This window comes from Gadus macrocephalus, chromosome 1 (genome assembly GCF_031168955.1).
Source record: "Gadus macrocephalus chromosome 1, ASM3116895v1".
NCBI lineage: Eukaryota > Metazoa > Chordata > Actinopteri > Gadiformes > Gadidae > Gadus > Gadus macrocephalus.
The window spans coordinates 12169164-12180384 of NC_082382.1; the positions used below are offsets into that span (position 1 = coordinate 12169164).

General features: G+C 39.1%; 1 protein-coding gene across 2 annotated transcripts; it reads right to left on the reverse strand.

Annotated features, from left to right (window-relative positions):
* Window positions 1–284: 284 nt before the first annotated feature.
* LOC132447089 (cadherin-like protein 26) lies at window positions 285–8539 on the reverse strand. Of its 2 annotated transcripts, XM_060037789.1 has the most exons (20): window positions 8363–8539; window positions 7155–7274; window positions 6908–7054; window positions 6626–6770; window positions 6294–6466; window positions 6034–6165; window positions 5727–5909; window positions 4224–4531; window positions 3910–4052; window positions 3579–3809; window positions 3203–3439; window positions 2965–3083; window positions 2789–2860; window positions 2449–2493; window positions 2273–2314; window positions 2115–2156; window positions 1992–2012; window positions 1839–1880; window positions 1682–1750; window positions 285–1572 (listed from the first exon to the last, which is right to left on the reverse strand). In XM_060037789.1, exons 1-20 carry the CDS (start codon window positions 8396–8398, stop codon window positions 1366–1368), a joined length of 2514 nt encoding a protein of 837 aa, XP_059893772.1. In that variant the 5' UTR covers window positions 8399–8539; the 3' UTR covers window positions 285–1365. The 2 variants fall into 2 exon arrangements, with proteins under 2 accessions (XP_059893772.1, XP_059893781.1); XM_060037798.1 differs by lacking the exon at window positions 1839–1880 and having other exon boundaries at window positions 8363–8531.
* Between the last annotated feature and the right edge of the window lie 2682 nt (window positions 8540–11221).

The window sequence follows — 11221 nt, forward strand, 5'->3', positions numbered from 1 at the left end:
TATCGCGATTTTCGGTTTGATACGCGTATCGTTACAGCCCTAGTGAATGGAGTTAGCCGATTCTTCTTTTATGTATAACCCAAGTATATGCATCAATAATTTGTACATTCGATTATTATTCATAGATTAGAAAACAAAAGATCGTTAATACTTGGGAATAACATGGGAATGAATGAAACGCGCATGCGCATTTAAAAGAAAGAGTTTACAGGAAGTGCGTCATTATTGCGCATCTAGGACCCCGAATCGATCTGGCAGCCGAGTCAATCTGACACCCACACCGGTTGAAGTCACACTTTTTTTATTTTTTTTTATGAAAGTTTCTTTGTATACAAATATGGTTATAGGCTGAATAAGACATTCGACTTTTACATACTTTTTTTTTTGTTTTGCACAGGTTATCAGGGGCTCTAAGCCTAATTATCATCTAGTTAACAGGGTAGAAAAACTTAAATTCCTCCAAAAAAAACAGACCCACTAGCAGAGTAAAAAATGTATGAAATGATGATGAAAAATTGTCACTTTGGGGCTCCCCAGCTATATTGTAATTTGCCATGCGCCCCATTTACCACAATCTCACAACACAGACAGGACTAATTGTTGCTAAGATTCCATACTTGGCAACATATGCATTACATTCAGATGCTTTTTTACACAGTTGCTTACAATAACAGCCCATAATAAATAACAAACCTACACCCAAAATTAAAGTCCAGCTACAAAAAAGAGCTTCATGACTAAGTGTCAAAAAGAAGCAACAACTTAAAATATTATAAGTATAGTTATCTCTGTTTTTCTGAAATACATAGATAATATCAAGGTTTCGCTCAGATAAGTGCAAGCCACCATCTTGGTACTTCCTGACCAAAAATGCTAGAATAACCATGGAACCAGTTGTGTTTATTGTTAATGTTATGGTGAAATGCATCAAGATAGTTGCAAGGAATGTTCACGCGACAGGAAAGCACACAGAGCTTTACACTAAATAACTCTACACTACACAAAAAATAGACATATATTTCAGTACATATATCTTAGTGATTTAAGTCATTCCACTTGGTGGAATTTGGCAGTCTAAGAAAAACTATTAACTTGTCACACTATGTTTATCAAACTATGTTAAACTTCTTTTGTCTTACTTGGCCCAATATTTCAAACAAATATTTGGAAGTAATTCATTCAATAAAGCAGTGTATTACACACTGTTGTTCACCTTGGGCTGTGGGAGTTAATTAATTATTAAGTAATTTAGTCAAATATTTACTTAGAAGTTTATCCGTTGGCTCCGATACCAGCGTGTTATGTGTGTGGGTGTGGGTGGGTGTAAATGCGTCTATGCATGCATCTGTGTGCTCACGTACATGTTTACGAGGATTTAATTTCGGGGCTGCAGAGGGAGGCCAGCGTGTTGAATTTTGTGTCCAGGTACTGCAGCATGTCTGGGTGGAAGTGGACCTCCTGGATGGGGATGGGCTCCAGCGGTTGGCTGCTGTCTGGGTGGCCCTCCTCACCGTACAGGTGAGGGGCGTAGTCTCCCAACTCCTCCCCTGGGGACTGGAGGATCCCGACTCTCTGCACACAGACGGCCAAAGCATGTTGTAACCAATCAATCAAGCAAGCGCTTCATACAAGTCAACATATGTAATATAACTAGATCTTTTTTAATTAGTATCATTATTACCCTGTCTATAAATTGTTGCAGGTAGTTGCGTTGCTCTAAAATGTCTTCCAAAGCGGCATGATGTTCGCCCTGCATGGGAAGAAATATGACCATGTTGTGAAAGGTGTCAGAAAAACAGGAATGCCAAATAATGGAGGGCTCATTCATTTGTACATACGTTGGTCCCTGTGTAGCCGTTCGAAGTTCCCCGAAAGGAAACCTGGAACAAAATAACATTTTGAAGTTTTATGAGATAAGTGACTTTTGACTTGTATTTGATGCAAACATTAATTAAATAAGATGGTTATTTTATTTATTCATTAGTACATACGTTTGTTCTTCTCATGGAAGACTGGAGAAATAGAAAATTATATTATATTAGGAGAAAGGTTAACGCGTTGTTTTTCATGCCAAAACATGATGTTTGTGGTTATTTATATTTATTTGTACATACGTTTATCCTAGTTGAGCCATTTTGAGCTCCCCCCATGAAAGACTGAAGAAAGAAGAAGAAATAAAGAAATATTATGAGAAAAGTTTGCATGAAAAGTTTTTCATGCCAAAATGGGATAATACACAAAAAAGTCATTGCATTTCATTGTGTTTACATACGTTTGCACTTGTATAGCCATTGTGAGTGTCGCAAAAGGAAGTCTGGAATAAAATACGATTTTGTGAAATATTATGATAAATGTAGCAATAAATGTATTTGTACTTTATTATGAAAAAGCATAATTAAATTAGATAATAGAAGAGATTGTTCTTTTATGTATTTATTTTTTACGTACGTTCAACTTTGGAAAGACATCGTTATCCAAATCAGCAGTCTGGAACTAAAAATTATAAAATAGTACGAGAAAAAATTATTCAATGTGGATATCATGCATAATAACGGTACAGTAACGGTAAATGTGGACAGGTTTATTTAATTATTTTTCATAAATTTTTCCTTGTAAAACAATGATCAGTTTCATATTTGGAAACCTAGAACAAAAGATAAACCCTTATTAAATATTATCAGAAAAGTTAACCTACATTTATTGTATGCAGCCATGAGATAGACTTAATGGAGCCCAGGGCTCTATTGAACAACAGTATTAGTCATAAATAATCGTGTAAATGAATGACCTGGTAGCCAATGTCGGGCACGCAAGTCCTCTGGATCCTGTCCTCCCTCTCGTGTAAGGCTTTCAATGACATCTGTCAATATAATAGGATGTTGTTGTTCATGACTCACATTCATATTAAAACACTTACATTCTTGTTAATCCTTAACTAATTTGTGTTGTGTCAAGTATTATAACCTTGCAGTCGCTTCCCCGCTGCTCTGAGTTTGAGCAAATCAGGTTTTGTTCCGTCCCTTCATCTGGCATGAGCATAACCTCTTTCTTGCACGATAGTAGAAGCCCCAAAAGCAATATACCTGAGATAGAACACAACAACAACAACAACAACAACAACCACACAGCAAACATTAGTATCACATCAGTCAGTCTTGAAGTGCAGTAGTGTAATAGCAGTCTCTCTCTTTTTATTTTTTACCTAGTAGGAGAAGAATGGCAATAAACCCTATCGGAGCGGCTCCGCTGAAACCGATGGAGCTGGAGCGTTGGCGTTCCAGACAGCTGGGCATACCCCCGATGTTGGTAGCCGCGCATTCACACACAATCACGGTGACGTTGTGCAGAGCAGAGTTGTCCTGCTGATCAGACACCTTCAGCTGAACCACATGTTGCCCGGTGGGGATCCGGTCCTCCCGGAAGAGGTTGACAGAGTACCCTGTGACACAGCCGGGGGGAACCAGGAGAGGACAGGCGCCGGTTCACACGCTGAACTCTATGGATTCTCTTTTTATGTCTTCAAACATGCCTTTTTTTAATGGTACATTTTCATATGCTCATGGGAGGGGTGCAGTTACCATATTCAGGCTCAATCCTCCACTTGTCCTCCACGTCTCCGAGGAGTTTGAAGGTGAAGGGCCCGCCGAAGGGCTCCACATCATGATCAAAGGCAGTGATGATTGCTTTGGAATCCGCGTCGTTATCGGAGATGCATATTCCAATCGATGTGGCGTCCAGTAGGGGAGTGTTGTCATTTCGGTCTCTCAGGTGTATGAACAGGGTTCCGGTTCCAGTTGCCGGAGGCTCACCTGTGAATCATAGAGAAAAACAAAACAACCAATAGATCTTCGGATTTGCTTACAGTTTGGATGGTGGCATTTTATTGGACACAACTTCAAAGGTTCGTACCGTCGTCAACACCAAACACAGTGACTGCATATATATCTTTTTTAACATCAGATGATTCTCTGTCTAATGTTTTGACCGTTGTTATGACACCGTTCTTTGGATCCACAGTCACCCATTTGGCAGGATCCTCTCCTTTGAAATAACTGGAAGACATAGGATATTGTCAGTAAGTTGTTTAGTAATTAATCATCAATATTTTATCCTCATTCAAAAAGTAGCAAAAGCTCCTAGTATTAAGACATGCAAGGGGTCTCTCAAAAATGAATTTTCCTATATGTGGGTATAGAAATAGAGGATGTATGTTTCAAACTCACCGAATCTTGTTTCCATGTGCCACATCCCTGTCAACTGCTGTCATAGCCCCTAGATTATACCCAACAGAAATGTCCTCATACACCGTCACTGTTTTGTTCTTGGGTTTGAATACGGGTGGGCTGTTCACATCTAAAACATTCAATATTACAACCTTTGTGGACAGCTCAGGCTTCTCATTCGTTGTCAACACTTTCCAATGACCAATGCTGTTTACATTCTTGTTCACAACCTTGCATGAAAAATATTTCCCAAAATTCTCCACACTAATGGTCAAGTTCAAAAGCGATTGGTCCTCGTAGTCCAAGGGCTGTGAGAAAAAAAACGAGGAAAGAATGGATTAAGGTGTTGTAGGTACGATTCTAGACCTGTAAGGTTGAGAGTTTTACAACTCAACAGATTCATGATTTTTTTACATCAGCAAAGCTCCATAATAGAAAAAGGTAGCAGATGGTTTATATTTACTACAAGGGAGCACTTTGTGGAAATCTATATCTGTGTATTCAATCCTTTGTCACCTATGGCAACACATTTTGGGTAGTGAACAAAGGTAGAGCATGGCCAAGTGTGGGTCGAGCAAGGCCTTCCATGTATCAGCTGGACTGCCCTATACATGCCCTGTTGCCTCCAGAATCATAGCAGATGGATGGTTTGATAATAAGGCCTTTGATATGCTAGTAGTTTATGTAGTGGTTTAAGAATTGGTATGTCTTTGCCTTACCAATTGGTGTTACGACTCATCACACAACCAATGTGATGAACAAATTCTACCACATCTTTGTTTCAGCGATCAAAAATACCTTTAAATACCCCTCAGTTTCAGTTCTATAATCAGGCAGTATTGTTTACACTTCAATGTAAACAAAGTGTAAACAAAGATATTTCAATGTCTTTCAGGGCCTTCTGCTGTATGCGAACATTGCACATGCTAAACAGCACCTTATATTTAACTGTTTTTGTTTAACTAAATTCTGCTCTTTGTACAGATATTTTTAGTAGTTTAGTTTATTTATCTACTTTTATTTTAAGCATATTTTGTGTGAAGGGAACACGCAAATTAAGAATTTCATTGCCCAGTGTAATCTATGTTTCCATTGTGTATATGACAATAAACGATCTTGTATCTTGTATCTTGTACAATGTTCAAGCTGGCAGCTCGAAGTACACACACTTCCGTCCAATGTTTTTTTCCTGCCAAGCTGTGAATGAATTATATTCTGTGCACTTGAATCCTGTATATGCAGTATTCTTCTTGCACATTTGTGGATGTATGCAGCTCTGTGTGCACAGTTTAATCTAATACATTTGTGCTTCAAACAAGATCTTAATAATAGCTAAATAAACATGTCATTACATTCCATACTAAATCATGCTGTAAGCTAAACAACAACATTCTCTCTATGCCGGTAAATGATTGGGTAGAGATCTGGGGCAACATTGTGTCACACTCTGCACTTAAAAAAACAAACAATGTATTAGAAATCTATCCGTAAAAAGCAAAATACCTTTATCACGGACAAGACCCCTTCATTTGTCTCTGGATCTGTGACGATTCTGAAGTTTACACCACTTTTTCCATGGATGACATAATTGACCTTCCAGGCATCTGTGCCCTTGGTGTCTCTGTCCGTCGCTTGCATGCGTAAAACCTCCACGCCTACTATCCCTTCTTCCAGAGTTGCACTTTGCTGAGATTTACAAATGTTTGACAAATCAAACAATAAAAATTATAACATATACTGTATATTATATGTAACACAACCATTGAACTTTGACGCCACAAGGGGGGCATAGGAAAGAGAACCTGCTGACCGAGGGCCCTGTGAAGACGGGAAGGTGGTTGTTTTCGTCATCGATATTGACAACCACGGTGCAGGTGCTTGACAGCTGAATCGCTTCCCCGTGGTCTTTCACCTCCACCAGGATAGTGTACGTCTTTGATTTCTGAGTGTCGGAAAAAAGAGTTGGTCCAAAACATGTCTGTTTGTTTGTCTGTTTCTTGCATGATAAAAGATTATTATTCTTTTTTTTTTTTTAAAACCTGATATAATGACATACTAAACGTCTATCACCTCATAGTCCAGACACCCTCTAAATGAGATGTTTCCATAACCACTGTTCTTTTCCATGTAGAATTCCAGGTCAGAGGACTCTGGGGTGACGGACACGATCTTGAAGTCAAACGTGCCATTGTTGCTGTTTCTGTTGTCTAAATCCGTGGCAGAAACAACGATCACATATGAACCTAGCCAAATTGGGAGAAAGAAGAATTGTGTTTAAACTGCCCAACCATATATATATATATATATATATATATATATATATATATATAAATGGAGGTTATATATTGCAATTATGTAATGCAATGTATATCATCCTTACATGTAATACAGAATGTATTTACCTTGTGGGACTGACTCTTTCATATGGACCATATAATACGTTTGTGTAAAAGTAGGAACATTGTCATTTACGTCCAAGATTTGCACCTCAACAGAAAGTTTGGTGTCCACGACGTTTGTAAGCCTGTCGACTGCCTCAAATTTCAGCTGAAATGAAAAAAAAAGTATATATATATATATATATATATATATATATAAACATATGCAAAGTTTTCTTGCCACATATTGATGTCCTAAATAAGAACACATATCAAAAAATAAGCACTTTATGAATTGAAACAAACCATAAGTTTTTGGTTTTTCTCATAGTCCAATTTGCCGAGCACGGTGATAATCCCTGTGTTTGGATCAATTTCCAGTTTCCCCTTGGGCTCCTCATCGACTCCCTGACCATGCAGCTTCATAACTGCGAACTTATTCTCCAGTTCAATCTGAGGAAGGTGTCAAATCAGCAGAAAATATGAATGTCTCACTGCATCACTGTGCTCAAAAAAGAAAGTAGCCTATTGTGTTAACATCCATTTTACTCACTTTGCCGAGTACATACGGATGAGTTCCACTGTATTCCTCTTCGATTGAAAAAGTATCTATTATCCAGGTTCTTTTCTGCCGATGCAAAATATCTGACGATGAATAGTTTATTCCTAGAAACTAAAACAAAAGCATTCTCAATCGGGGCTCTCAATTCACCCACGCATTTCAACCCATGCACACGCTCACACGCAGAGAAATTACCAGGATAGCCCCCACCAATTTGCGCCGCTATTTAACAGTGGAACAGCAATCAAATGGGTTCCCCGTACACATTCAATTTGAGTTGCGTTTCTCTGGGTAGTTCACAAACGAGTTAGGCTACGCCCTCTCCTACTCCGTTCTGTTCTCTTTGCATTGGTGGAAGTGACTTTAGAGCAGCGGTGCCCAACCAGTCGATCGCGGTCTATCAGTAGACCGCCGACAAGATTATTGATTATTGTTGAGAAGGTGCCGTGCGCAGACGGAATGAAACCCCCACTGCAGTCCGTGCAGTGTGAACCCCCCCCCCCCCTTAGGTAGGAAGGTAGGTTTTCAATGTTCACACTAGGCTGGTAGATCTCGGGAGGTTGGCTACTTGAAAAGTAGATCTTGGGTCAAAAAAGGTTGGGCACCCCTGCTTTAGAGTTACCGTCATGTTTTGTATTTTTTTTTTTACCATTATTGTTTCTTAGGGACAAATATTAACAAATTTCTCCTACAGGGGATTGATACAGTTGTTTCTATTGAACAGAAAGAAACACTTGGTCATATGTTACACACATTTTACCACAGCATGGCCAACTGAATGCCACATATATATTTTAAGCATTGGACTGCATGCCACATAAATATATAAATATTTTTTGCATGTTTGCAACGTTTACAAGTTCAGGGAAAAGTATATGCCTCTACTGGTTTTGCTTAGACCAATATCCTTTTGAGGCAGTGTAGATTATGATTACTAATGTTATGGGCCAATAATGCTTATTATCATACATTAGTCACCATGTCCTTATTAAACGACGTCTGGCTGGGCTCAAAACATACGCAACTGGATATGCAAGAGCATTCCTGAGGAAACTATGTACAATGTTTTAATGCGCTTGAATGCCCTCCACCGTGCCATGGATGAACTGGAATGCATATTATAAAAAGCAACGAATGAGCAGTGTATAAACTGTATGCAAGTTATTGAACATACTAAGGAACAGACTCTACAACCTTACCAGGATGACGAGGAAGCTGGAAGATATTGTGTCCATGTTGGGAGTACAGCAGAACAGCACTAAAGCTTGCTGTGTCTGTGTCTTTGTAAAAAATAAGCAAAGATATATGAGCTGCAGAATATATTCACATGGGAGGAGCAAATGCTGATTAAGAGATAAAAAAATATATGAAAGGATGGCTTGTGTGTGCGTGCGTGCGTGTGTGTGTGTGTCTTGTTGGTTTTATGGGAAGTCCCGTAACTGTTGGCAGAGAGCAGTTGTTTTTACTGGTCCATGCTGGTGCTGGTAATCTCCTGTATCTGACATATGTCATGCTTTAAATCCTACAGCAGGGAGCACCAGAAAAGAGTGGAACCATACCGAACCATACTGGTAATTGTATTACCAATACATGCAATACATTTAAATGACTAGAGTGATTCCTGACCAGGAAGTGAAACCTGGAAGTTGCGTGTTTAATGCAGAGCAGAGGGGCTGACTATTGTTTTTATTTGAAACGTTGCAAAAATGTCACATGAGGCTGTAGAAATTGTGATTTTAAAGAAAACTTAATGTCACTGTAAACGTGTCCTGATTCTTCCCTCTGACAACAATGTTGATATATTTACAGTACTTAGCAGTAATGTTGAATGAGAGCACTTGTTTTAGCCAGCCAACTCACCAGGATTCAGCTGCAGTGTTTTCCACCTGTTGTCCAAGAGCAACTAATTTGTTTTAATTGTGATACATTTAAGCGTGTCTGCACTTGATTAAAGTATGAGAAAGCCTATGGAACATATTTAGCTAATAACTCTATTAAGTTTGTATGTATGTATGTAAATATGTATTATTAGTTAGTTTGTACTGACCATAGATGCTGGCAGACATTTTCTTTCCGTTTTGTTTGTCAATGCTTGTTTACAATTTGCCCATTTATGTAAAAGTATATTTTGTGGTTCTGCTGGCTTGCTGATAACACACGAGGGATGATAATCACCAGTACAATTACACACAATGGATTTGAATTCACCCGTTGGTGCGTTGCCCCAAGAATACTGCATTGCTTAAAAGACATCCACTGCAAGGCTGTCTTGCACCAGACTGCCGTTATATGCTGAGTATGACACCGACAGAGATTGGTCAAGGTCTTTCCAGCCTCATCGCTGTAATGAAAAGCAAACAACCATATCAACCAATAACACCACATCCCCCTCTCGGTCGCCTACTGGGACAATGTGGCATCACATCCCAATGGCCGCCTCCACGAATATAGGAATGCTTTAGGACGGTAGTCATGGTGTTTTGGTCATTGTTTAGTCATTAATCATGTATGTGTCCTAATCGGGAGAAATCATTGTGTTGGACACTACCACAGCGTTTCTCATGCGAGACATGGCAATAATAAGTCATCTTATTAGCCTAGGATACATTATATACTACAACTCTCTCTCTCTGGGAGTACAGCAGATCAGCAGCTTGCTGTGTCTTTGAAAAAAATAAGCAAAGATTAAATTAGCTGCCTGCAGAATATATTCACATCGGACGAGCAAATGCTTATTAAGTTATCAAAAACTACAACAAAAAGCGATGGCTTCAGCGTTGAATTGTATGTAGCCTTAGTTACGGTGTGTGCGTTGTAAGTCTCGCACTATGTTGGTACTGTATGTGTGTGTGCATACACGTGTTTGTTTAATAGTGATTGACGTTTTACTTGTGAACCCCGCTGCCATATAATTATTGGCACGAGAACACTTGTTTTTACTGTTGCATGCTGTTGAAATCCTGTATCTGACATATACCATGCTTTAAATCCTTCAACAGGGAGCACCAGAAAAATGTCAATAGGCAATAAAAATGGTGATCTAAAATGAAACCTAAATTTCACCGTGAATGTTTCCTGCTTCTTCCCTCTGACAACAATGTTGATATTCTTACAGCAGTCATTTTTATTGAGAGCACTGGTTTAAGCCAGCCAACCCACACAACAGCTTCAGTGTTTTCTACCCGTCCAATCCCAACGCCTCCATTTTGGAGTATCGGAGCATTGGATTGTTATTGGTAGTAATGGTATTTTGGTCATTGTTTAGACATTAATTGTGCACTTATTTGTCATTATCGGCAGAAATCATTATGTTTGAAACTACCTCAGCATTTCTCATGCAACACGTGGCATTACAAAGTTGCCTGATTAGCCTAGGATACAATATATACTACAACTCTCGTGAGTCAAACAAAAATCCAATGATGCATTCTGATGTAAAAGCTCTATTCAAGCCAGATCTTCATACTGGGGTAACTCACATACTTTTCCACAATTTGGGATTACCATCCATCTGTCTACCAGTAGGCAACCTACCCTGCCAACATATTTTCTTGAGTCATGATTACACAAATATTGGGCATGGATTTATTTGTTCTGTTATTTCATGGTTGGTTTAATTATGCAGCAAAAAGAAGATCAGATAACCCTTGATTAACCCCTGAAGGGAAATCCAGGTATTAAGCTTGTGAAACTGCACATATAAAGTCTCTCTCTCTCTCTCTCTCTCTCTCTCTCTCTCTCTCTCTCTCTCTCTCTCTCTCTCTCTCTCTCTCTCTCTCTCTCTCTCTCTCTCTCTCTCTCTCTCTCTCTCTCTCTCTCTCTCTCTCGATATATATATATATATGAGCTATCCCTGAGATTCAAAGCCAGTTTCAAAACTGCTTTCGACAGCGGACTGGGGAAACAAATTGGTCAGATGACTATAAGGAAGCAGACCTTAGAGATCAGCGTTTGATAGTGTTCTTAGGAAAATGCCACCCACCATATAGCCTACTTGCCAAGTCACGCCCACCTCTTCTTTCACATAATCGAGTCAACGGTGGTAAATGAGAAAATCA